This window comes from Gorilla gorilla, chromosome 17 (assembly GCF_029281585.2).
Source record: "Gorilla gorilla gorilla isolate KB3781 chromosome 17, NHGRI_mGorGor1-v2.1_pri, whole genome shotgun sequence".
In the NCBI taxonomy this organism is placed as follows: Eukaryota; Metazoa; Chordata; class Mammalia; order Primates; family Hominidae; genus Gorilla; species Gorilla gorilla.
The window spans coordinates 24,764,623-24,790,824 of record NC_073241.2 but is presented as its reverse complement, the minus strand read 5'-3'; the positions used below and the strand labels follow the sequence as shown (position 1 = coordinate 24,790,824).

At 49.5% G+C, this 26,202-nt stretch overlaps 1 protein-coding gene across 1 annotated transcript; it reads right to left on the bottom strand.

Annotated features, from left to right (window-relative positions):
- Positions 1–58: 58 nt before the first annotated feature.
- On the bottom strand, positions 59–26,202 carry LOC129528449 (immunoglobulin superfamily member 3-like). Its single transcript, XM_055368844.1, has 7 exons — positions 26,127–26,202; positions 22,811–23,212; positions 19,129–19,533; positions 7,922–8,332; positions 2,468–2,537; positions 456–527; positions 59–131 (listed from the first exon to the last, which is right to left on the bottom strand). Exons 1-7 carry the CDS (start codon positions 26,200–26,202, stop codon positions 59–61), a joined length of 1,509 nt encoding a protein of 502 aa, XP_055224819.1.

The following is a 26,202-nucleotide window of genomic DNA, read 5'->3' as shown; positions in this document are numbered from 1 at the left end:
GGCCACAAAAGACAGGAGGATTTGGTGGAAACACCTGAGGAAATAACTGGGGTCTCCCTCACACTCTGCTGAAGCCTGCAGCCACAGGATCTTCTTCAGAGACTCTCTGATCAGGCAGCCTTCTCGTTCTCCTGAAGGTCAAGGGAGGTTACCTGAAGCACGCGCAGCCCAGACCTTTCTGGGGGACTCCGTGTTACCTCCCTCTGCCTCTGGCTGGTTTCTCTGTCTCCAGTTGAACTCTGGAGGCAAAGAGGCTGTCAGTAACACATTTGTTTCCATGAATTCTCTCAGCACGTCTCCCAGGCACAGCTCAAAGAGGGTTTTGCATGGAGCAGGGCAGGTAGGGGACAGGGCATTCCTGCAGAAGCCCAGGATGTGCATGTGGTAAGCATGGCAAAGGGGGCTCAGGGGGCACTGCCAGCCTGCCCTGCTCTGACGCTGGACTTGCCACTCACCTGCTGTGGGGCCTCAGGCAAATCACTGAACTGTCCAGCCTGGATGACGGCAGCACCTCACTTGCCTTGCTGCTGGGAGTTTTGTGAATAGAGTAGGTTAGACTGTGGGCAGGACTTGGTGAATGGTAGCTGTGATTATCATCATGGCTGCACTGGGGACACCCCCAGGAGGCCTGAGTGGCACAGGTCTCTTGCTCACTCTATGTCCCCTGTGGACTCCCTTCCAGGCTGTGCAGTGAGTGGCAGCAGTGACCCTTGGGAAGTCTCATGGATATGGCAGCAGGTGACAGGTGTGACAACAGGGAAGAGGGATGTGGTGACAGAGGTTGGAGTTCCCCTCTCCCACAGTCAGTTTCCCACAAAGGGAGGTGTCTGCCAGCAAGCCCCTCCAATGAGCCCCAAGCTGGGTTTCCCTCCACTCCACCCTGTCCCAGTGCAGAGCGTCTGACCTCAGAGGCAGACACACTGTCCAAGAGGTGGTCTATGAATGGAGTCCCTGTGCCCTCCCCACACACAGGGAACATCCAGATGCCATCGTGGAAGTGTGGCCACCTCCCCAGGCTTGGTGGGCCTGGGGCCGATAGTGTGATACATTTGACCCCCTCCCAGCCCTGGATGCAGACACCAAGAGCAGAGAGACCTGGCAGTAGTCATGCAGCAGCACACCACCCCACATCCCCAGCACAATCCAAAGCAGCCCCTCATCCCCACCGTGACCACCACAGCGTGAATCCAGGTGCCACCTGTTTCTGACCTGAACTCCCTCACAGCCGCTGCCTGCACTCCCTCTCTCCAACATCGCCTGCCCTTCAGTCTTCCAGAAAGCTGCTAGAGGGCTCTGTCTGTCCAACTACAGAACAGGCCCTGCCTCCTCCTTGCCCCGTTGGACAGCTCACACCCTTCACCAGGCCTGACAGCGCTCTTGCCACTCCAACACCCTGGGTCCCAGCCGGGAGTCCGGGTCAGGATTAAGGGTCCCTGATAGAGACACCGATTCCTGGAGGTCCAAAGAGCCTCAGGAGCTGGGCCAGCAATATGCAGCATCTATTATGGACACAGAACATTCCCATCACATGGCCGGGTGCAGTGGCTCATGCCTATAATCCCAGCACTGTGGGAGGTAGAGGCAGGTGGATCACCTGAGGTGAAGAGTTGGAGACCAGCCTGGACAACATGGTGAAACCCCCATCTCCACTAAAAATACAAAAAGTTAGCCAGGCATGGTGGCAGGTGCCTGTAATCCCAGCTACTCAGGAGCTGAGGCAGGAGAATTGCTTGAACCCGGGAGGTGGAGGTTGCAGTGAGGCAAGATTGCACCACTGCACTGCAGCCTGGGCAACAAGAGGAAAACTCCGTCTCAAAAAAACAAAAGCAAAAAACAAAAACAAAAGGACATTTCCACCACAAGTCATGGGGCAGGGGCCTGGCCTGGTGAGTGACCCTGTCCTAGCATGACAGCCCCCTGCACCAAGGAAGCTACCCAGTCCCGTCCACTGGGCCGGGTCATGCTGAGTGCCCTGGAGGGCATGGCCTCATCTCTCCCAGGCTCAGGGTCATGAGCTGAGCCCCCGGTCAGGGTCCTGGGGTGGTCAAACCATGACCCAGCCTCCCCTGTCTGTTAATCTGTCTACCCAAAGGCCCAAGTAGGCACCTGGAGGAGCAGGGGGCACCCAGCCAGGCTTAGACTGCTGGGAAGAACAGGGAGGGGAGTAGGCAGTGCTGGGCCCTGTCCCTTCCTCCCAGGGCAGGTCAGCAAGGGAGGGTGGGCCCAGCCTCCCATAGGCAGATGTCCCCGGCTCGGAGGAAGACACCCTGCTGAGGTCCTGGGCTTCCATTTCCCATCCCTCCACCCTCAAAACTCACTGAAAGAATGTCCAAGCTCAGAGGCCTGGTTCTCACCCAAACAGTGTGAGAGCTGCACACACTAGGGGAAACTGAGGCTAGAAAGTAGGTCAGCTGCTATGGTTGGCCTCAAACCCAGAACCCCTTCCTTGTGACCCTGATGGGCTTACCTGAGGCCTGGGGACAGTGGGGGCCCAGGAGAGCACCTCTTCCTCAGAAGACAGTTCTGGGCTGCACCCGCTGGGGAGGAAGAGACAGACTTGTCTGCCTGGGAAAATCCCAGCCACAGAACTGGCTGGGCCCCCCCACTCTCCAGAGTGGCTCAGAGCCATGCCTGCGGCCCCCTGCAGCACTCCTCAGGGGGCCTCCGAATTGGGAGTGGGATCTGGGGGTGGCCACCTCCGAGGAGGAGCAGAGGCAGGGAAAGAGCAGGAGCGGCCAGAGGACCCATGAGCTTACCTAGTCCAAGAGACCAGCCAGGGGGTGCCCAGCAGCCCTGGTGGACAGTGGGAGGCATCCACACAGGGTGCTGGACAGGCAGGCCTCTCACAGAGATCCAGCCTGGCTGGGAGGATGGGGAAGCTGACGTCACAGCAGCAAGGAGGCACACAGTGACTTGGCACGGTGACTTGGCCTGTCACCACATGACTAAAGTTCACGCAGCCCTGGCAGGGCCCTGGATGGCAGGTGCTATGAGCCGGGGAAAGGGTTTCCTTCCTTTCAGACTCAGTTCCCTCCAAAGGGCACTGTCTGCCCACGAGCCCCTCCAGTGAGCCCCAGGCTGGGTCCCTCTGGCTCGCCCTGTCCCTGTTCAGAACATCTGAACTCACAGCCAGTGTCCCAGAGATGGCTCTGGAGGTGGTGGAGTAGTGGTGCCCCTGGCACTAGACCAGAACCCAGACTAAGGGGCCTCACCACACGCTGCTGTCAATGCTAAAAGTGTGTTCCGGGAACATGGCCTGGGGCCCTGAGTGCAGACTGGTTCTGCTGCCCATCCAGAAACATTAGCACCCCAGGCCCGAGGAACCACCTGAACAGCCCAGAAAGGCAGGGCCCAGAGAGGGCCTGAGCTGGCCCAAGCTCACAGAGCCCAGCAGTGCAGACTTGGCCACCTGGTAACTGCCCCAAGTTACTGCATGTTTCTGACCAGCCCACCAAGAAGTCTGAGCCAGGAACAGCTGCGGACCCAGCCCAGGGGACTTTGGACAGTGCTGCCCATTCCCCTGTGGCCCTCATCTGCCAGGGATATGGGCCAGAGTCTCCCTGAGTCATGGCTCTCTCCCCTGATCCTGGCCTGCTGTGTCTACAGTGCCGGAGAGCCCCTGCAGCCTCCACCTGAGGTCTATTTCGTGCCCATAACACCTACCCCACAATCATCCTTCCAGGCTGCCCCAACCTGACAGAAGGGGACATGAAGGCTGACCCAATATTGCTTCCTGCCTGGGTCACATACGCCTGTCCTGTCATCCACTGCTCTCAAACGGGCTCTGGACAGAACCCACCAGACACACAACTGTGAGATCCTCAATAGCCCTAGGATGGAGGTGCTATGACCAAGCCCTTTCTCAGGCTATTCCTCCCCCTGAAGATCAGGGTGACTGGGAAGATGACAGGGCAGGAACCAAGGCCCCATGACCTGTCCCTGAAGGCTAGACAGCCAACAGGAACATCACGGGATTTGGCCCTGCTGAGTGGCTGCATTCCATGGCAGTCAGCCGGGAGGGGTCTGAAGTGGAGAGCCACAGGGCTCTGTCCCCTGCCCAGCTCAGCAGTTTCCTCTCTGCCTGAGAGCATATAAGACATGCATGTTCTCACTCATAGGTTGGAATTGAACAATGAGAACACTTGGACACAGGAAGGGGAACATCACACACTGGGGCCTGTCGTGGGGTGAGGGGAAGGGGGAGGGATAGCATTAGGAGATATACCTAATGTAAATGACAAGTTAATGGGTGCAGCACACCAACATGGCACATGTATACATATGTAACAAACCTGTACGTTGTGCACATGTACCCTAGAACTTAAAGTATAATTTTATATATAATACTATATATATTTATATATTATAATATATTATATAAATTACATAAATATAATAATTATATATATATATATACACACACACATGTATATGACATACAGGATTCACAGCAGCAGGTGGGCAGGAAGAAAATCTGAGTGAGTAAAGGATGGCCCAGATCCCTGCAGCTGACCCCAAAAGGAAAACCCTGGGCTGGGGAAAGTAGGGAGACAGAGCTGCCTTCAGTAGGGCACAGCTGAAGCCTGGCAGCAGCTGAGGATTCCAGAGAGGGGAGACAGGAGGGGAGTCACTTTATCAAAGGACATGTTAATAGAGGTAGGGCCTACAGAATGAAGGAGGCTTTTCCTCACATGCTGAGTGTGTCACATTCTGTCCCAGTCAGCCCTCTACCCCCTGAATGCAGAGAGGGCACCTAGGGGGAAGTGGGTCCAGGGAAGCCATGTCACCTGAGGAAAGACTGCAGGGGCTGGCCTAGAAGTCTTCTCCAGACCCCACAGCTCTTGTCCTGGGCACATAAGGTAGTGAGTTCCCTGTCCCGAGAAATGTGCAAGCCTCACTCACCCGGAGACACTGACTCTGGTATCAATACCACCCACTTCCAACACACGTGCAAGCACGTGCACACACACACAACTGAGCCTCATCTAGGCTGGGCAGAGCAGCTTCCCAGGATGCAGCAGAGAGAGCAGTACCAGGAAGAGGTAGACACGGCAGCCAGTCTGAGGTTTCCTGGTTAATCCTTCAACCCAGCTTGATGGCTTTGTCACCACAACCCCAGAGCCACAAAGGTGAAACCAGAGCACAGCCCCAACCCCATTCACAGGCAGGAAACTGAAGCTTAGACAAAAGGGATTTACCAAGGTCAGCTGGCTCCAGGAAGTCTGCAGACCTGCGGGTGAGCCCAGGACACACCCACCCCTTACCCTGCCAGCCCCCAGCCTGGAGTCGCTATCCCTGGATATCAGAATGTACAGATCTCTGGCTGCTTCCCCAGGACCGTCTACACCCCTGGACTGGATTCTTACTACCCAGATGTGGAGATGGAATCTGTCTCTCACAGTTTCCACCCTTGCGGCACAGAGTTGAGAATCAGAAAAAACACCCCTTCAGTAAGATTTAATAACCACTACCTGCTGGAAACCTGTAGAAAGAACTATATATATCCCTATATATATAGCTGAGAGGTGGCAGGTGCTCCCTGGAGTTGGGCAATGACCCCTCGCACAACCGGCCCTGCCCCACCCCAATCCACAGGCACAAACAGAACCCAGGAGCGAGGCAAGCATGGCCCAAGGACACAGGGTCCCCCCAACCCCATCACAGCTCTGGCTCTACTCCAGAGCTGACCCCCCACCCCCACTCAGGGCTGCCAGATCCTCCAGGACCTGTTTGTTCATGCTGCACTCTTTCCTCTTAATTCCAAGAAGCCACGGCTCTCTCAAGAGCTTCTTTGCACAAGTCAGGTGACTCCCCCCAGCCCTCCTTCACCCACCCGCATACCTCACTCAAACTCACGTAAACTCATCAGCCAAGAAACAGAGCCCCCCCCCAGCCCAGACCCAGTCGGATAAAGAACCCAGGGCTCTCCCCTTCTGTGGGATCCCTCTGCAGGATGCGCCCACACAAGTCTTGCCCCCTTCACCCCAAAGTGCAACTCACTCCCACGGCACGGGTACACAAACCGAGGCTCGGAGAGGAAGAGGAACTCCTCTAGAGTGCAGCAAGCATATGGCAGAGCTGAGAATGGGACTCAGGACTCCAGACACTCATGGGAGTGCCCTGACCTGAGCTTCCCCACCTATGATGTCCACCAGCTCAGAGAGGGTGAGTGGCGCCTCTGGGTCACACAGCACTGGGGCGCAACCAACTGCTCTCACTTCTGGGCTCACTCGACGCCCGGTCTGGTCGTCCAGCAGCACACTAAAACCAAGCTAAGATTCCCTGCTGTGACCCAGCTCCTCCTTCCCTCCCCCAGTGGACTGGGGGCGGGGCAGGGGGAGGGGAGGCTTTAAAGGCACAGGAACTGCTGCAGGTGGGATGTGGGCTGGCTCCTGGTCCCATCCCTGGGGCTGTGTGATCTGGGATCGCTGCAGGCTGCAGGTCTCTCTGAGCCCGGTGGGGTCTCAAACCCTGAATGAGAGACCTGAACTCTGAAAGCCTCGGTGGGGCTGAATGAGGCTGGGTTTCAGCGGGAGGCAGATTAGACCAAAGGTTCCCTGGGAGATGGGGCCACAGAGCTGGGCTGCAGCCAGATGCCCATGCCAGGAGGAGCTGGAGATGTAAGCATCTGAGGCCCCACAAGGTCTGAGGAGCCTAGATCACCTCTACAACCCCAAGGCAGGGGATGCTTCTCCTAACAGGCCCTCTCCCCAACTTTCAGGGCTATAGGCTGGGCTCTAGGAGCTGTTAATCCAAGGACCCTAGTCACCTGGACTGAACAGAGTCACGTGATCCAGGAGGGTCCTTCCTCAACCCCCAGTTTCAGGGGTCTGAGCAGACAGGCTGACCGAGGACCCCAGGCAACGGAAGCAGGGGGATGAGGCCCATCCGTCCATCATGCCCTCACCTGCTCTGCCCCGTTCAATGAGATGAGATAGGGTGGGTGCCCCCACAGGGCTGGCAGGTCGAAGCCTCTAAGCCCTCAGATCAAGGTCCACACATGGTCTGCAGCCTGCCAGAATTGTCACTCTTAGCAAGGCTAAGAGTGGCAACACAGCACCCTCCATGGCCCATCAGGAAGGACAGGCAGAGACAACAACGAATTGTAGGGATGTGAGAATAAGGGATGGAGAGGCACTTAAGGCTACACTATGTGAGAAGTTGAAAGAACTAGAGATTTTTAACAGAGAAGGGGCATACATTTCATGTATTTGAAAGGAAATGACGCAGACTTCTCTTTGTTTTTTCCATGGGCAGATCTCAAAAGGGAAATTACAGGAAAGTGAACTTTTCAACAATCAGAGCTGCCCAAAAGTGGAACTGAGGCTTGCAGAGTGAGTAGCTCTCCCTCCCTGGAAGCATTCTGGCAGAGGTTGAGTGCCACCTGTGAGGGAGAGGAATAAGGGCTACACCATGGGGTCGAGGAAGGGCCAGAAGAGGAATGATTCAGTTTGGAGGCAGGAAAGGCTTGTCTGGGCTGGGCTGGGAGCTAAGGAAGAAGGGGGATGCAGATGCATAAGACCAGAAAATGCCTTCTAGGTAGGAACTCTGGGTGTGGAGCTGGTGTCAGCCCAAGATTCAGGGTGCAAACTGCAAATCCAGAAGAAGATTCAGGAGCTGCCATGAACCCTGCCTTGCCACATTTTGCTAACCACAGCTGCCCTGCTCCTTGGTGAAGATGCTATCCACAGAAGCAGGGTCAAGGATGCTTCCATGAGTCTGCCGTCAGCATCAGGACCCACTGCAGGTAAAATGGATGGGATTGCAGTGTGCTAGGGTGATGGTCTGTGTACCTGCACCCACACTCAGCATGCACCTTGCAGACAGTCTCTCCACACCAGCCCCACAGAGCCCCACCCACCCCCAGGCAGTCTCTGCACTAAACCCACTGACCCAGGACAGCCCTGCCCTGCGGCCTTACCTGGCTGTTTCACAGTGACTTCTGTGCGCCCAGAAACCTCCTCTGCCAGCTTGTACCAGGCGTAGTTGGGGCTCAGCAGCCACTTCTCCAAGTGGCAGTAGTAGCTGCCGCTGTCGCTGACCTCGGCTCTCTGGACGGTGAGGCTGAACAGGCCCCCCGACACATGCCTCTCAAACTGGAGCCTGGCTCTCAGGCCCTCCTCCTCCGCGTAAGTACCGTATTCGAAGGCGGAGTTGTGGGTAGTCTTCAGGATAAGCTTGCCGTTGGCATCTGAGGGCTTGTGGACGTACCAGAGCACCGCAAAGTGGGAGTTCTGGCTGGTCTGAGACTTGACTGAGCAGTTCAGCTGAATGGGCTTGTTTTCCACCAGGGTGAGGGTCCTCTTCGATTTGCTCACCTGCAGCTTTGTCACTGCAAAGGAAAGGGGAACACAGGAATCACCACAGACTCCCAGAAACGTGGCCCATCCACCTTGAGGTTCTGAGTCAGTTTTCCTCCAGCGCAGTTCCTGGGGGATTTAACACCGACTGCCTTCAGTGTGAGGAAGGCAGCACGGAGCCCAGGCCACCGCTAAATACCCTTCCCTGTCTCCTCCTTGCCATGTGCCTGGCTTAGGCCTTCATCATCTCTCCCCTATCCACTGCTTGCACAGCCCACCATCACAGGGCCTCTGAGGGTGATCCTGCTGAAGTACAAATCTAGCTATATCAGGTCTCTGCTTGAAAAGTTTAATGGCTCTGAACTACTTACGGGCTAGAGAGAAACAATTCCCTTTCACAGCACAAAGTCCCTTCAGGATCTGGCCTTCACCCAAGTGTCCTGACTCATCTCTCACGACTCACCCTCAGGCACCCTCCACAGGCGCACGCCCCTGGTGCAGTTTCCCTGAGTGCTGGCCTTTGCCCTTGCTGTCCTCTCTGCCAGTCTCCTTCTGCCACCTCCCACCCTCACCCTTCTCTCCACTTATCCCTCATTCCCATCCCCCTGGGCTCCATACCCTTCCTCAGCACCCTCTATATATCTTTGGGCTGTGTGTCCTCACATCTCTCTCCCATATCCTAGATGGTGAGCTCCCCGAGGGCAGGGATCAAGCTCTTTCCACTCAATCAACCAGTATTTACAGAGTGCCCACTCAGTTTCCCACAGGATGCTAAGTGCTGGGGATGCCCTGAAGAGTAAGCCAGAGCCCCAGCCCTCATGGGGCGGAAGGCCTAGCAGACATTCTTATCGCTGCAACCCCAGAGCCTAGCACAACACCTGGGCCAGGAAAGCATTTGATCAGTGTTTGCTGAAATAGGTGAATGAGTGGGTGAGCTAATGAGAGCACATTGGAGAAACACGGCAACAGGTAATTAGAGGATGCTGCGGGGGCGGGGAGAGGCGGCTTCCTCTAGGGGAGTGAGAGAGAAGGCTGAGAAGACAGTAAACCACGGGACAAGGCAAAGCCAACTGCAATCCTCCCTTCTCCTCACTGTCCCGCTCCAAAAACAGACAAGAGGGCAGCCTGTGGAGCGCCTCCCCAGCAGCTAATTAATGACGATGTTCACCTTGCCAGTGGCAAGAAGCCAAGGTCTAATGAAATCCATCTTAGGAAGGTGATTTGAGATCTCACCCACCCTATCATCATTAACCTTGGCTCTGCATTCCCCCACCCATGCCTCTGATGCTACTAAAAATGAAAAAAAAAAAAAACAATTCTAAGTTCCTCTTAGGGAACTAATAGCACAAGCATTGTTCCACCTCCATCACTCTCTTCACACTTAGTTTTTCCGCCACAGGGACCAAACCACTTCCCAGCTGAGAAAGAAAGCAGGGGCAAGGTGCAGATTCCACCTAGGGACAGCAACCTAGGCCTCCTCCAACCGAGCTTGTGTGGAGGGCAGGGGCAGGGGCAGGGCAGGGATGCCTGGCCAGGCTCCAGCACTCTGCTGGTCAGACTCTTGTCTCTTTAGTCCAGCTCAACCCCAGGAACTGCATCCAGACCCAGGACCCAGCCCACTGGTCATGACCCTGGTCTGCCAGCTGGCTTAAGCTTGGTTTGGCAGCATCAAGGGTTGATTGAGTCCCATGCATCACAGAACCAAAACTTGTGAAAGCCACAGACTGCCACTTGGTCTCCCTGTAACACACAGACAAATGTTCTGAATGGATGGAAGGATTTAGCAAGCCAAGGTGTGGCAAAGTCCAATTCCCAATGCCATGACTGAGCAACACTGCGGAGCATCTCCCGGCGGTGAATCAGACATTCTCTCCAGGAAGACTTGTTGAATTCACAAACCCACAGACCTTCTCACGCCATCAAGAACACACCAGGCACCACTTAGAGAGAAATCCTGTGTGCCACGGCCCCACCCTCCCGGGTTCATCTTTTTTGTTAGCAAGTCCAATCTTCTGCCTTCTCCCTTCTTCAAATGCAGAAAGTCCTCTAGGGCACACTAGGAATCCAGGACAGGGTTTACCATTAAGCTCCCAAGCTCTGGAAGTTAGATTTGCGTTCACTTGCCAGTCGACTTTTCAGATTGGATTCCTATAATACTTGAAACAACCGGCTCCCTTTTCATTCTTTTCCAACCCAATTCACCGCATGCAAATGATATCTATATCAGTGCAAATGACACCACCTGAATTATCTGGTACTTGGCCAAAAAAACTGGGTTGTTCAGCATGGAGTAGAATGAGGTTTAAAATGTATTATTAATTGGGACTGGATTATTTTTGCAACTGTTACTAAGGAAACCTCAATTGCTACAGTAACTGCATATGTTAAACTGGAATCCTGTGAGTAAACTTCTATTCAGTCACATGGTCTGAGAACAAGAATTCAAGGAAGAGAAATGTTCCAAAGCATTTCCATTTTTTTTCCTTCCCGTGTCAAAATATTGTGAAGTGTTGAGAAGCTTGAAAGAGAGGCATTTTTTAAATTTGGTGCATGTCTGACAGGTGGGCAAGGGGTCAGCTCTTATTCTATGCTCTGGATTTCCTCCCACATCTCCAGGGCAGGTAGGACCTTTCCTGAGGCACAGGGGAGACTGGAATCTCCCCATATAATTAGGGAGCCCTCCCATGTCCTGCCAGAGCCCTGCCCTGGGTGGTGTACAGCTTGCGTGCACCACCTTCCTCCACAGAGCTAGGAGAGCCCTGCCCACTTAGAGACCACAGGTGTTTTCATCTGCAAAATAAGAACAATGTCTCTATCTCCATTAGGAGTTTTGTGCAGACTAAAAGCAATTGTCTATAAAAAGAGTTTAGCACAGAACCTGGTATATAACAAACACCCAGTGAATTTTAGCTATTTTCATTCCTTTTTGGTTTCTGTGCCTTGTCCCAAGTTCAAAGTTCAACACTTAGATTGGGAGTTGTCAAGCATAAGTGGTAATCTTCCTGCTCAAAGTGCTGTTCTCAGACCAGCAGCACTGGGAGCTTGTTAGAAATGCAGACTCTTAGGCCCCACCCCAGACCCAGTAAGTCAGAATCTGCACTTTAACAAGATCCCCAGGTGATTCACAAGTAGCTTCAAGCCTGAGAAACCCTGGACTTGGCGTGTGAGTGAACGGGCTTTGAGAGGCCATAAATGCAGACGTGAAAGAAAAGAGTGAGGCTTGGTTAACCCCCAACAGTGAATTGGCAGGAGGAAGAAAGAATCCAGCAAGAGACAGGAAGAGGGTCCGAGAGCTGCTCCTGCTCACGCCAGCAGCTGCCTTCACAGCAGCCCCCAGGGGCCAGGCCCTGCTTTGAGGGAGTGGCCCTTTCTTTCTGCAGCTGGAGAGTTTCCTTCCCAGGCTTGTGATTAAAACTTGGAAGATCTGTGTTTTGTATGGTAGGAGAGGCTGTTGCGTTTGTTACAAGCCAGGGTAGGGTGGTTTCAAGGTGAGACAACAGGAAGAGGGAAGAACTCCACAGCAGAGACCAGCAGCAGCTTTCTCAGCCAGCCTACCCTCCCTTCAGATTCCACTCTGTGCGTGCTCTTCTCACTCAAAACTCATTTATTTCTTCAATAAAGGATTCCCTTATGCTCCACTATAGCTGTTACTGCTGCCTTACAACGAAGGTAATTTTTAAAGTCTTCTCTTTCTTACAAAATTCTAAGCATATGCAGGGCAGGGACTCTGACCCAATCATTGTTAAACTAATCAATGAATAGTTGAATAAATGTGGTTACTTTTTAAAAGGAGGGGCAATTCTGATTTTGATAGAAAAGAGAACATTTCAAAAGGTATGTGGCCTCTGAGCTAGGCCCTGAGAAACAAGTGGAGAAGGAGAGTGAAAGGGCACGCCAGAGAGAGGGGACAAGTGAAGAAAGATGACAACTACCCTGTGCACTCTATTCAAGGAGGAGCAAGTGCTCAGGTGTAGTGGATGAGGTTAGAAAGGTAAGCTTCAGCCACACTAGAAGGGGCCTGCAACTTGTACTTGATCCTGACCACCTGTGGCCCTCAGGGTGCATGCCATGGATCTGCAGATCAGCATCACCTGGGAATTTGCCAGCACCTGTTAAGTCAGAAAAACTGTGAGTAAGGCTCAGCAACCTGCAGGCTCATGAGCCCTCCAATTGATTCTGATGCACATTCAAGTTTGAGAAGCAACAGCTGTGCTGCTGAGGTGGTTGCCGGTAAGTCTGGAGAAAGCGGTTTCTGTGCAGTGGTGTGAGCAGCAGCCAGAGTGGCAGGTGCAAAGAGATGGGCACTGAGGGAGGAAGACACTGCTCTTTATTAAAGACAACAGACAGTAATGCTAGAGATAGAGGCGGCCAGTGTCTGCGGCAGGAGAGATGTTTCAAGTGGAGAGAAGCAAGTCAGATGAGAGACAAGGAAAGAATGCAGGGTGAGCTGCATGGGAAGCCAGTGGCACAGGCGCCTGCCAGTCAAACTGTTACTACCCCTGAGTCCCTCTGTCCTTAACACCCCTTGGCTCCCTGCTCTCTCCACATGACCATTCCCTATTTGGGCCCTCAATGATCTCCTTCTCAGGCTCTTATAATTGGCCTGCATATGACACTCCCTCCCTCTCGGCCTAGCCACAGCCAGGGGATTTCCCTAAATGGCAAATGGGGCATGCTACTGCCCACAGCTGCCCACCCCACAGTCCATGACAGCAGTTCTCAATAAGGCAGCTAATTGCAAGCAGGTCTCTGGTTGCCATATTGATTTGGGGAGGGGTATATATTCAATAGAATAAAGCCATTAAAGATGTAAAATCATATATGGGACAACTCCATGCAACAAAACTCTGCCTCGTGTCCTGTGTGACTTTCAAATGACATTCATGTGGGCAAAAATTATGCCTCTGAGCCTAGAACCTACTTTCATTTTACTATAATCACAATACTTTTATTTTGCATGGTTTTAATATATGCCAGGTCAGTCAAGAGAGGATTTTCCTTTGTTTTGTTCAGAATTGTAGCAAGAGTTACTCAGGACTTCAGAAACCCTGTCAGGATGGCAGTCCTGCTTATGGTGCCAAGTCTGATACGGTGACTGTTAGTGTGCATTTAGGGACAGCGTTGACTGTGACTGTGCCTCCTAGCATAGCTGTCCTGAGCATTTACACATTGAAACACATTATTTTACTATGAACTACTTTATAAAAAAAAATACTTTCTTTATCCCACAACTAGGACAGTATAGCAAATTTTAAAGATATGATTAGGAATGTTATATTGTATATGAATTTCATTTCTGGGTAAAGGGAATATTATAAATTATTACAAAAATGGAGTATATGATCTGGGTATGAGCTAAAGTCCTAATTTCTGAGTTTAGGATGTTCTTATTTATTTAGCAAACTTTCATCTGGTCCTATGTGCTCAGCACTATTCTAAGCACTTTATAGATATTAACTATTTGGTCCTCACCAATCCTATGAAATAAATATTATTCCCAATTTTATAAAGACACTTGCCCAAGGTCACACAGCTGGCTTAGTGGTAGAGCTGGGATTCAAACCAAGGCCGTCTGGTCTGTCCTTGCTTTTAGCTATTACATATGCCCATCCTCACCCCATGCTCCCATGTACAAAAGGGACTTCTTGATCCCTGCCAGCTTGCCTGGGGGTGAACCCCTCCCAGACCCCATGCTTTAGTCATCTCAAGATAAGCATGCTGCTCCCACCCTCCATGACTATCTTTATTCACACTCTTCTCTGAGCCTGAAATGCTCCACTTCTCCTTCCCAACCTCCCACCCTCACCCCTACCCCATTCTCTCCTCACGCCCCCTGCCCCCTGCCCCGTGTTCATGCCCTGTGCTGGCTCTGCCTCCACACCTGTAATGCTTTTCTGCTCTCCTCTGTCCCTAGGCCTCCTGCCTCCCACAGAGCCCGCAAGGCAGGAATGTGACACACCCATCTCAGCAGCCTCACCAGCATGGCAACCTGGCACTTAGTAGGTGCTCAATGCATGCAGAGAGACAGGGAGGGAGGGGCAAGGGGAAAGCAGCAAGAGTCTGCAGGTGGAAATAGCTAATGAAGGTTACCCAGATGTGCCCTACCCTGCCTTACCTGTCTGCAGGCAGGGCAGTGACCCTGGCTCGTTGATGCCAATAGCAAGTGCCCCGGTGTTACCATGACAACAGGCCTGAGGCATCTGGGAGGGGCTGGGCTCTCATCTTAGGGCTCTTGCACTCATGCCCATTCTATCTTGGCACAGACAACAGGCAGAAGCCACCTGGGATGGAAGAAGGAGAACCCCAGACTCCCCTGAAAGAAGGCAGAGGCCAGTCCTCTGAGGGATGGGGCAGTCATCCCTCAGAATGTGAAAGGAGAGCCAGTGTTCACATGCTCTGGACTCATGGAAGTCAAAGAAAAGCCCTCTGCTATCCCAATCTGCCAGGTCAGCAATAAGAAATAGAAGAAAACCAATTTGGCAACATCCAGAGGGTATTAAATATTCATCCTGAGTGCCCATCAGTAAAATCCCAGCAGAATACACCCTCTGACAAGTCAGCTTTCCACCACTGGAGGCTGTCCTCATGGGAGCTTGTTTATGGCTTTGTCAATTTTAATAGCCAAACCAAGATATTGTCGTAAACATTTGAAAAATGAGTGCTGACATTTCTCTTACTGCTTCTGTATTTAGGGATGTGTAATTGGAGGGCGTTTTGAGCTAAAGAAAATCAGAAGGAAGCAAGGCAATTATGCTTTACAATTAAAAGAGAAAACTGATCAAGAGCTAACAATCAAATATGTGAACTGGCTGAAAGTCTTGCCTAAGCACCCCTTGAGGGGTCACACTATGTGATCAATGGGGATCAGACGAAGCTAGATCAATGGCAATATGACAGTGATGGCATTCCTTGAAGATTCTGTTGGGGATGTGCATACACAACAGGAAGCACACACAGGGCATGGTCAAATAACAGATCCACAAGTCAACTGTGCCATCCAACCAGAGATTCTGATGAATACTGATATGGGGGCAGGATCAGCAGGGACGAGTCTGGGGCACAGACCACAAAGAAGCTTGCTGTGATAAATGATATCACAGCAGTGGAAGGCTGATGGTAAATGGACCAGCATGAGTGAGTCAACAGTCCCTGGGTTCCTATTTGATTCTGATGGAATACGAATATTTAACACAATATTCTTTAAAACGGGGGTAGCAGGGGACACTTCTATGGAAGACACCAGAGCAGGGCTAAGAATCTATGTTTTGAGGGGCAAGGTACGCAGGGAGAGCAAAAGAAGAGAGGATAGCGCTGGTATCCCCAGGTCTTAGAGCCACCTTGTGGCAGAAGCTGGAAGAATCAGGAGTTAAAAGAGGCACAAGATAAAACTTCTACACCATCAGCAAACTGTGTCTTGAGGAACCTCTACCAGTGTCTTATGACCCCAACTTCCAAAAAACAAATTTAAGGATTTGCTAAAGGGGATTAGGAAATCAGGAGTGGTTAACCAGAGAGAGGAAACTTTAAATACAAGCATACGGTACCAAAGAAGATTCCTGAGAAGAAAAGCACTTGTCTAGAACATATAATAATAAAATTAGGGACTTGGACTCTGGAGCCAAACTGCCTGCCTGGACTTGAATCCTGGCTCTGCCACTTACTATGGCACACTGGGCAATTTATGTAACTTCTGTGTCAGTGTCCTCATCTGTGAAGTTGGGTAAAACGGTCCCCCTCACAGCACTGCATGGATTAAGAAACAAGGAACTAAGTTATTATGTGTAAAGCATTCCCAGTGGTTTACAAGAAATGCTCAGTGAATATCAGCTGCTATTGTTGTTACTACCAGTAACGCTAGTGCCATAACTCCTCCACATCATCAATCTACAAGGAGAAAATTCTTCTGTAAAGGACAGCATTAACTGAATGCAGAAAGAAGAATCTCTGATTGCATAGCCTTTAAAAAGGTCAAAGTCTCCCTACCGCAATTACTTTTAAACAAGGCACACCTGGATTCAAATCCCAACTTCCCCCACTCACTAGGTGTTTAATTTGAGGAACTGAGAACCTCTCAGAGCCTCTGTTACTTCATTTATAAAATGGGAAAGCAATATGTTCCTCCCAGGGTTGCAGTGAAGATTAAGTGAGATAATATACACCAAGTGTCCAACAGTCTCCAGCACACAGTCAGCTCTCATGTATTTTTCCACTTCTATTTCCCCAAAATCAATGCACCAGCACCAAAGTATACAGGAAAGAGTAAAAACTCTTATGAAGCTCTCTGGAAAATATTAAGTGCTAAATGCATAAATATTTAATAGAGGAGAGACAGTAACACTTAAGGGGATGCACTCTCCTGGTGCCTCAGCTGTCCTCTGGGAGTCCTGCATGGCCTCAAGCACCCACCTTTGCTCTTCCTAGCCTCCAAAGGGCCATAAAAGTATATTACTGTGCACCTTTAAGTAGAGGCCTCATAACAGTCCAAGTACAGTGATACTCATAAGTCTCCTCTGCCAACCACTGTTCATTCTCATTTTACAGTGAAAACACAACAGAAACCAACTCGAGACACCCAAGACACAAAGACAACCTCAGAGCAGATCTGGGGTCTCCCAACCCTCCAGCTACTTTACCCAGGAGGCAATTATGGTATAAAGGAAAATGTTTGCTCTATGGAAGTCAGAGATACCTGGGCTCCAATCTCAGTTCAAATCTCAGTTTTGCCCCTTAACCAGCTGGCTTGCCTCCATCAAGATTCCTGACCACTTTGAGCCTTGGTTTCCTCATTAGCAAAATAGGGATACAAACACCTACATTATTAGGTTGTTGGATAAATTTAAAAAAGAAAACATGAGTAAAGCACTAAGCACAAACCTGGCATCCAAGAGGTACTTCATACATATTTTTCCCTGTCTGCCTTTAGTAACACCATAAATTAATCCAAATAATTAGAACCTTCAATGAACTCATTCTGTATTCTTCCCTTAGGCACTCCAGTCTTAGATTCCAAGTAGTACCAGAAACAGGCAAATACTAGGGATGGATTCAAAAAGGCAATGTCAGACAAGGTCTTGAGGTCAGCATCTCCTCTACCTTCTACAGCTGCAGAACCATGTGATGGGCAATGCTGCTCAGAAAACTGACTTTGAGAGCCAGAGGGGGCCAAAAAAGGTGCAATTACAATCCTAATGTCCCACTCAATAACGCAGGCAAGTAGGTACGTCGACATTTTCCACAACAAGGGTTCACATAAAATGGGGTCTCTGCTTAACCTTCCACTAACCTGAAAATCCACTTAAGTAAAACAGCCTCTTCTCTGGGCCTCTTGTCAGTCAAAGTTTAGGCTCTCGTTGGCCAAGGGAACAGTCTCATCATTTATACAACTCACTTGTTCCAAATCTGGTACAGAACAGAACTCTGTTATGGGGTTGGAAGAGGTGAAGGAGAAACCCAAAGGTTACCATTATTTAACCTCATGTTGATGAAAACAACACTGTGGCCACCTAAAGTAGTCGGGAAGACCAGGTCAGGCCCTAACCATGGCTGTTAGTGGACAGAAAAATCCCTTTGGCAAGACGTTCCAACCATCTTTGCAAAGTCAAACCCTTGCCCTTGCCTGCACAGGTATCTGTCCTAGCCGAGGCATAGGCTGGGTGAGGGAAGGAACACAGGAGCCTACCGCCTGGGCTCCACCCTCCACCAGCTTCTAACCTGGCAGGAGACAAGGACAGATGGAGGAAAACCATAAGAGCTGCATGTACTTAACTCCTCCCGCATGTCAGCGGAAGAGCCTGATGAAGGTGAGAGTGTTTGCAGAAAGCCCTACTGACTAATGCTCTCCAAATTAATCCATCCTGATGATCCGCTTTGAGACAGACTCAGCCTCCATAGAGAAAGGAGCTCAAATTCAGGGCCCATACAACTGGACAGGGCCTGGGTGCAGGCAACATTGTGGGAGAAAGACAACCGGAGTTCAAATCCTGTCTCCACCATTCACTAGGTACATGACCTTAAGCTAGTCACTTAAATCTTTCCTGGGGTTGTTGTGCAATTCTAATAGAATAACTGACCTTCAGCACCTCATGCAAAGAAGATGCTCAATAGGTGCCTATTACCCTCCCTCTTTACTCAGAATTTCCTTGTCTATGAACAGGAGACAATGATATCACTTCCCCATAATTGTATGAGGATTACAGGAGATGAGGTTAAGTAAAGAAAAGGGCTTTCTTTAAAACAATTGGCCTGTGCATTTCACAAATGTCCATATCTACAGACACACACATACACACACACACACACACACACGCAAACACACAGGTTAGGGAATTGTTCTAGATTAAAGGAGTCTAAAGAGACAGGGTAACAAATGTGATGTGTGATCCCTGGTTGGATCCTAATCTGAAAGGGAAAAATAAAGGGCATGATTGGGACAACTGGGGAAATGTAGGTGATAGAACTACACTAACGTAAAACCCCAAGGGTGTGATAATGGTGCAGTGGGTGGGTAGGTTCTTAGGAGTTACATGCTGAAGTACTTAGGGAGAAGTGTCCCAATGTCCACAGCTTTGCCTCCAATGGCTCAAAAACAACAACAAACATACACACAGAGGAAGAAAACAAATGCCGTCAGACAACAACTGGCTATCAAGGAAAGGAAATACAAGTGTCCACTGCATGATTCTTAAAACTTCCTATTGATTTGCAATGTCTCTAAATGAAGAGCTGGGAAAGGGGGAAGTGATGCTAAGGGCTCCATGCACACTTTTCTTTTTCCCTCACGTCTGCTCAGGCAGCATGGGCACATTGCCCACAGGTCCTCAGCACTCACCTGGCTGCAGCAGCCTGATCACCAGCAGGCTGGAGGTCCTCTCTGCCAGTTGTGTCCAGGTGTTGTTGTAGTTCTTCCGCCACAGCTCTGCCACACACTGGTACTTGCCTGCTTCCGTGTCACTGGCTCGGCTGATGCTTAGGCGGACGTTGTTGCTGGGCTCAGCCTTCTCGGTGGCAGTTCGGGTTTGGAAGCTGGAGGACCTGTTCCCCCACTGGACCCCTCCGTCCCGGGTGAAGGTCACCAAGTCATGGAACTCCACCGTGCCCACCGGCTGGAACCACCATGTCACTGACACGGGGACCTGGGCAGGGTAGTGGGGTTTGATGATACACTGCAAGTCAAAGGAGTCGCTGTAGGTCACCCCCGGTGCCCGGGAGATGGCTGTGACTGCGAAGCCCATTTCTGGAGAGAGAGCAGAGAGATTCAACCAGAGGAGGCATGTGGCTTTCTCAGGGCAGTATGACATCAGCAATGGGGCAGCTGGCAAAGCAAGCAGTGTGGAGCAGAGGCTCTCGGGGCCCCTTTTGGGTTCTCAGGCTAGTGTTGCTTTTACTATCCTGCTGAAGCCCAGTCCAAGAGTTTCCAAGACTCCAAAGAAAGGCCCACCACAATTCCCCCTGAACAGCACTAGCCTAACCCTTCCCAATGAGATCCTCGTGCATTTGCTCCTCCCCTGGAATTAGACATCACAATCCTCTCAGGGACTGATTGCATGTAGGCAGGGTTGCTCCTAGAAATATTGAGATTCCATGAGAAAACAGGAAAAGAAAACCCCAAAGCCAATTTCCTCCATTGCACAGGAGGAAAACACAACCACACAGCCCCAACACCTCTTTTCCTGGTCCCTTAGTGCACTGGTGCCGAGAAGGGAAGCAGATGGAGTCGGCCTCCAGTCTCTTTCTCACGGCCCTCATGAAATCCAAGAACAGAGCAGGTGGGGACCTCCAGTGGGGTGGGACAATTGTCCTAAATGCAGGGTTCTGCAGTCTCAGTGGCTGTGGGTCTCTCAATATTCCTTATTGAATGGGCAGCACTGCTAAGCTCTAATACTGACTCCTCAATATGAGTACCTCAGAGTTCCTTCAGCCGGGAAATACTGTTTAATATTCATACATTGATCACAATCATAAAGCTAACAGTAGCCAGTATTTATTGAGCACTATCTAGGTGCAAGCATGGTGCCAACTGCTTTGCTCTCATCATGCTCCACTGAATCCCCAAAACAACCTTGTAGAACAGGCAGGCTTGTCATCTCTTCCTGCAGATGTAGAAACTGATGCAGAGAGAGGTTAGATAAATTGCTCAATATCAAGCATTTGGTAAGTCAATGACAGAGTTAGTCTCCAACCACATGTAACTGATTCCAGGGGCCTTTTTAGGTTACTTTACCCATGGAAAGCATAACACGGTGGTTAAAGGTCCAGACTCTGGAGCCAGCAGCCAAGCCTTTGATACTTCCCAGCTAAGTGACATTAAAGTTACTTAACTTCTCTCTGCCTCTGTTTTCCAATCTGTAAAATGAGTCTCTGTGAAGATTAAATAAATCAGTGTTTATAAACATTACAAATAGTACCTGGCACATGAGATATACTATATTTTGTTAAATATTTTGTTAAAAAATGAAATAGAAATTTAAAAAAAGTACTTTAAACACTGTAATGTGAAAGACTGGACACAGGATGAATCTTTTGGCTTTCTATGGGGAGGTTAAGTTGGCAAATAGGTAGGTACAATTTGCTGAAAACTCTGGACCTTTGATTTGGATTTCATGGGCTATCTCTATATACCCTTTAAAAAAGTTTATGACACGGAGGCCCATCCTTAAACATGAAGCATCTCTGACAGTCACTGTGCATCTGTGTGTAGTAGGTGTTGCATGAGGGTGGTGTAGGACAGAACCTCAGGGACAGGACCCACACCAGGTGCTCCTGGCCTCACACCTGAAGGGGAGAGAGCTTCCCCAAGCAAATGACTTTGTCTAGTCCTGACACAGACACATGCCACAGTCACAGAGCACCCAAGCTGCTCTAACTGAACAGCTATAATGGCCCATTGTACATTTGGGACCCGCATCTAATTATACTGATATGAAAATTCATGTGTGTCATTGTTAACTTTAGACTGAAAAGACAACCTCAATTAATCTAGAGTGCCCTCCCATTCTTCCTTGTTTAGTCCTTTGGGCCACCTGATTATGGCTGTAACCAGAGGTATCTCAGTGGTGGAGATCAGGTGAACAGTGCTGGCCTCCAGATCCCAGGGCAGAGCCCCTCAGTGCCCCTGGCTGTGAGAACCACCAGACATATGGTGAGTAAGAAAAAACTCAGGGGATAACCTGATACCATAAATTACTTCTAGAGAAACAATCCTCACTAACTCTAATCACTCATTGGACATTCCTAACCTTCCAGGATGGTTAAAAAAAAAAAAAAAAACCAGTACTGGACATTCAAAAGTTGTCCCCCAAGTTCCATCTCACTGGGTCCACATAGTTGCTGAGTATGGACACAGGAACTGAGCTTATCAGGAAACGCAATCACTGGAGGAAGTTTCTAAGACAGAAATCTGAGCCATATAATTACTGCAAAAAGCAGGTCAATCTTTAGGATTAAGCTTTAGAAAACAAATGTAATTCTAATCTCAAAGGGGTAAGAAAATGGAGGACTCTGTCAAGGACAAAAACCACTCGGGGCTGCCGTCTTTACTGGAAGTATCCAAAAGCACCACCATCCCGACCTGCAAGGAAGGTGGTGACACAGTCCCAGGGAGTGGGACATAAAGTTGCTGAGGACAACCGATGTCTCCTGATAAACAGGAAGACCTGACATAACAAATTTCTTTCCCAGCAAAGTCACAGACTGGTCATTTAAAATCTAATATACTGTTTATATCCAGGCAGATAAATGTTGATAGAAGCCTCTTTACCCCAGTGAGAAGCAAATCTAATCTTCCTTGGTTTTAGCAAATCTCAAGGTATCTTTTCATTCCATGCTAATGAGGGAATAGCTTTGTTAGGTATGGGCCCCATCAGGTAGTAGAAACTTCTAGCCTTAGGCAAAGTATTTAATGTGTCTCAGTCTCAGTTTCCTCCATAAAATGAAAGTGTCTGTCACTTGGCTAGGTGGGGATTCAATGGGACAACTAAGCTTAAGTGTTAAGGATTAGCCAGGAACATAGTAAATGCTAAATAAATGACAACAGATAATTTTATACCCTTCTCTGCTCTCTTTCAGGAAGGCTGGCCCCTGAGGAGCAGGGCAGGAAAGACATGCCACACAGTGCTCAGCCACTCTGCTCTCTTTAAGGCCAGGCTGGCAGTGGCCATGCTCCTCCACCTGGGGCCACCACTATGGCTGGGTGGCTTCACTAACCTGGATGGAGTTCTGATAACATCACTCTCTCCCAGCCAGACGAGGAGTAGTCACAGCTTCCAGCTATTGCTATCCCTCAGGAGCCCCATCATCCACTGTGGGTCCCTTAGTCCTTGCTAGCACTATCTTAATTAATTAAACCCTTATAAGAAACAAAATAGATATAAAGGAAAGTACTTCAAACTGTATAGGTAAAAGACTGGCCATAGTTTCCTGCTAGAACTCTGACAGACAAAAGTCAGGATAAGGTGTTTGACACTGAAGCTGTCTCCATACCAGACCCTCTGCCAGTCCCACCGCTCACTCACCAAGAGCTATGATGGAGATGGGAGTGCTGGCCCGGCGCTCCCCAACAATCTGCCACTCGCCATCCACCACCCGCACCCATTCAGTCACATGGCATTCATACTGGCCCTTGTCCTCCTTCCTGCTGTTGAAGATGCCCAGGCTGAATGAGTTGGGCTGCACCTGCTCCATCTGGACGCTCCCAAAGCTGCTGCGCTCCCAGTAGGACGAGCCTGGCTGCACGGTGCCATCCCGGTCTAGCCACATGATATTGCTGCGGCGGTTCTGCCTGTCCACAAGCTGCCAGATGACAGAGAAGCGACCCTGCAGCCTGCCTGCCATGCGGACGCTGCAGGAGAAGCGCAGGTCCTTGCCCTCAAGGATGACGCTGGCATTTCTGGCCACCTCCACGGAGATGCTGCTCTCTAGGAAGAGGGAGAGAGAAACACCCTGGAGGCTTTATGGTCTCCACAGCGCCCTCCCCACAGAGGAAACAGGAGGAGGGGTGCAAATGGAATCATATTCAGGTACGGTGAGCCTCAGAGGGTCAAAAACACTCTGACCCTAGCTGATGTAAGCCCTGGCTGGTTCTGGGCATTGCTCCCTGTGGTTTTAGATCTGATAATCTAGGATGTTCTTTGCTGTGTGCAGAGAACTGTGATAACGAGGTTCTAAGACCTGAGCCTGAATAAGAACCTAAGAAATACAACATAGTGGCATGATGATTAGGGCATAAAACAATTTATTGGGTAATCTATTCAGCTGGAGTTCAGGGTTTTTCAAGTTGAATTTTCAGCAAGAAGAGTAACTCCAAAATCCTACTTCACTTCCCTCTTCCTACCATTCGATACTACAGCAGTCAAATAAAAGCTGAACATCCATAATGTGCCATTTGAGTCCTTCAGGACAATTTAGGAAATATGAAAAAAAAAACTGACAGTAAGTATTTGGATGATAACGTGTGCTTAAGTGTGGGTAATAAGGGAGCACAGATGGTCTAGTTTCGCAGAGTGCATGAGGAGCAGGCTTTCATTCTTTCATTAACACACAGGAAGAAAACAAAGCCAGCAGCTCGTCATCCACCACTCTCCCGCCTGTCCAGTCAGCCCTGGGGCTCCTTTGCTCTCTTTCTAGAAACATTCGGCCAATCAAAAGTTTGGGATAAGGATTCCACTCCCTTCTCTGTCTCATCTAGCCTCTGCTGCTCACTTAACTATCTGAATTCACTCAATCAAATTATTTAAACTCGACATGCCTCAGCCTCTTCTTCTGTAAGACAGGTAGAGAGCCACCTTTAATTGTAGAATTCTTTAAATATTAAAAAGTAAATGAGATGATGCGTATAGATTCACCTAACACATAGTAGGTTTTCAAAAACTGGTCATCATGATCATGATTAATTTTACTATTCCACATAACTCTTTGTTTTTATAAACATCACAGATAGCCTAATATGTTTTAATTATGCCTGTAGTATTTTGTATAATTATCTATATTGAGTTCAGAAGGTCTGTAAGTATTAAAGAACACAAAGTAACTAATTTGGCTCCAATTTTGGGGTACCACCCACATTAAATACATGCAATAATTTAAACCAATTAATTAAATCAAATCCCAGATTTTAAGACGCACACCCAATTACCAAGAGAAAACACACACATACACATAACAATGCATTTGAATCAAATCTTTTCTCTCCTTTATTTCCCCAACAAGCAGAAACAAAGACGAGCACTGAGCCTCAAAATGTAGCTCTTATTATAGTGAGGATGCCTGCTAGCCATTCTGGATGTGCTTGTTTTATGTGAAAAATAAAAGGTCTGGATGGGGCAGGGAATAGCAATTTTCCCAGGAGGGCAACCTCCCCCAGGAGTCATACCAGGATGATTCATAGAGATAATCAGGCTCCTGAACAGTCACCATCTATAGCACTAATGGTTAAGGGGATGCATTTGGAGACTTCCTAACTCTGTAATCCTGTGGTTCTTCCTTAACCTACCAAAGCTCCAATTTCTCATGTGAAAAATGGAGATACTAATAGTGCCTACTTCTTAGGGCATGACATTGACAGGATTAGATGAGGTAATTATTTTTCATCATCATTAATAACAACAATATTCCTCTTTAGATTAAAGACTCATCCCCACTGTTACCAATTCAAAATAAGGGATTAAAAGGGCAACTGCAGCATCAAGGAAGAAAATCCTTTCACTTGTCTTAAGTAGGAGAATGACTTGCAGGACCTTACTCTCATCCCCTACTGTCATCCCAGTGGACTCTTACGCAAGTCCTAGCTCATTTATTGAAAGGGCTACTGTTTGGTGGTGCTCTGTTGCTTGAGCAAGCCTGGAAACCCACATAGTTAGAATGTGGGGCTACAAGAAGAAATGCTATTTTATTACAGCAGCTGAGGCAAAGGCAACTACAGACCTGGTGCCTCACTGCCCACTAACACTATTTACAAGAATCTCCAGGCCTGAGAAAAGGCAGCCGACAATTTTAAACTCTCTGGATTAAGTGAAAACTAGGACAGAACTAATAAAAATCTGAGTACACATTCGCAAATGAAATTTCAAATCAGGAAGTTGATGGTGTAGCACAGGCTAAGCGCAGGGCGGTGGGTGTGGAGTTAGAAGCAAATATTTCCTAATGCAATGCAAGCTCAACCACTAACTGAACAATCAGCTCTGTCACTTCCTGTGTGGTGCTCTGATTTCTTCATTCATTCGATGGATATCATATTGGCCTCTACGAGGATTTGAGAGGTGGGAGCGGAGAAGATGATATATGCAGAAGCACTTTGGTCTCTTAGGAGGAAAAGCGCCATTAAAATCCAAGGCATTATCACCATTATCGATGTGATTGTTGTAGTTCTTCAGCCGACTTACACAAGTGGCCTTGGGACAGGATCTGGTGGTGCTGGGGGATTTTAACTACCCAGTTATCTGCTGGAAAAGCAATATAGCAGGCCACAGATAATCAAACCAGTTCTCAGAAGGGGTTGGGGGAAATCTTAGCACAAAAAATATAGGAAGTAAACAGCGTGGCTGCCCTTCACTTGATCCTTAGAAAACAATGAGGAATTAGTTGCAGATTTAAAAGTAGAGAGTCCGTGGTTAAGGCAAGCACAGACTGACAGGAAAATAGTAAAGACAGTGGGCATTCAATTCAATAATTTCAGTTGTACGGTATTCAGCGAGCACCTACTCTATGCAAAGCACCATGCTAGGCATTGCAGGGAGGAAAAGGCTAAGAAACAAAAGAATTTCAAGATAATTAGGTGGAGCGGGCGGGCTGCTGAGGACGCACCGCCTGCGCCTCCCTCCCTGCGTGCCTCACCCCGGGCGGCCCGGGGCTGCCGCGGTGCGCGGGTGCCGGGCCCTGCCTTGCCGGCCACGGGGGAAGGGGGCGCCAT

Bases quoted from the DNA above. Each gene is read 5' to 3' on its own strand.
- LOC129528449 (XM_055368844.1), bottom strand. From the start codon at position 26,202: ATGGCGCCCCCTTCCCCCGTGGCCGGCAAGGCAGGGCCCGGCACCCGC. The intron at 8,333-19,128 runs GTGAGTGCTGAG...TTTCCTTTGCAG, and splicing joins GATCAGGCTGCTGCAGCCAG to TGACAAAGCTGCAGGTGAGC. The intron at 528-2,467 runs GTAAGCCCATCA...CAAAACTCCCAG, and splicing joins CCACTGTCCCCAGGCCTCAG to CAGCAAGGCAAGTGAGGTGC.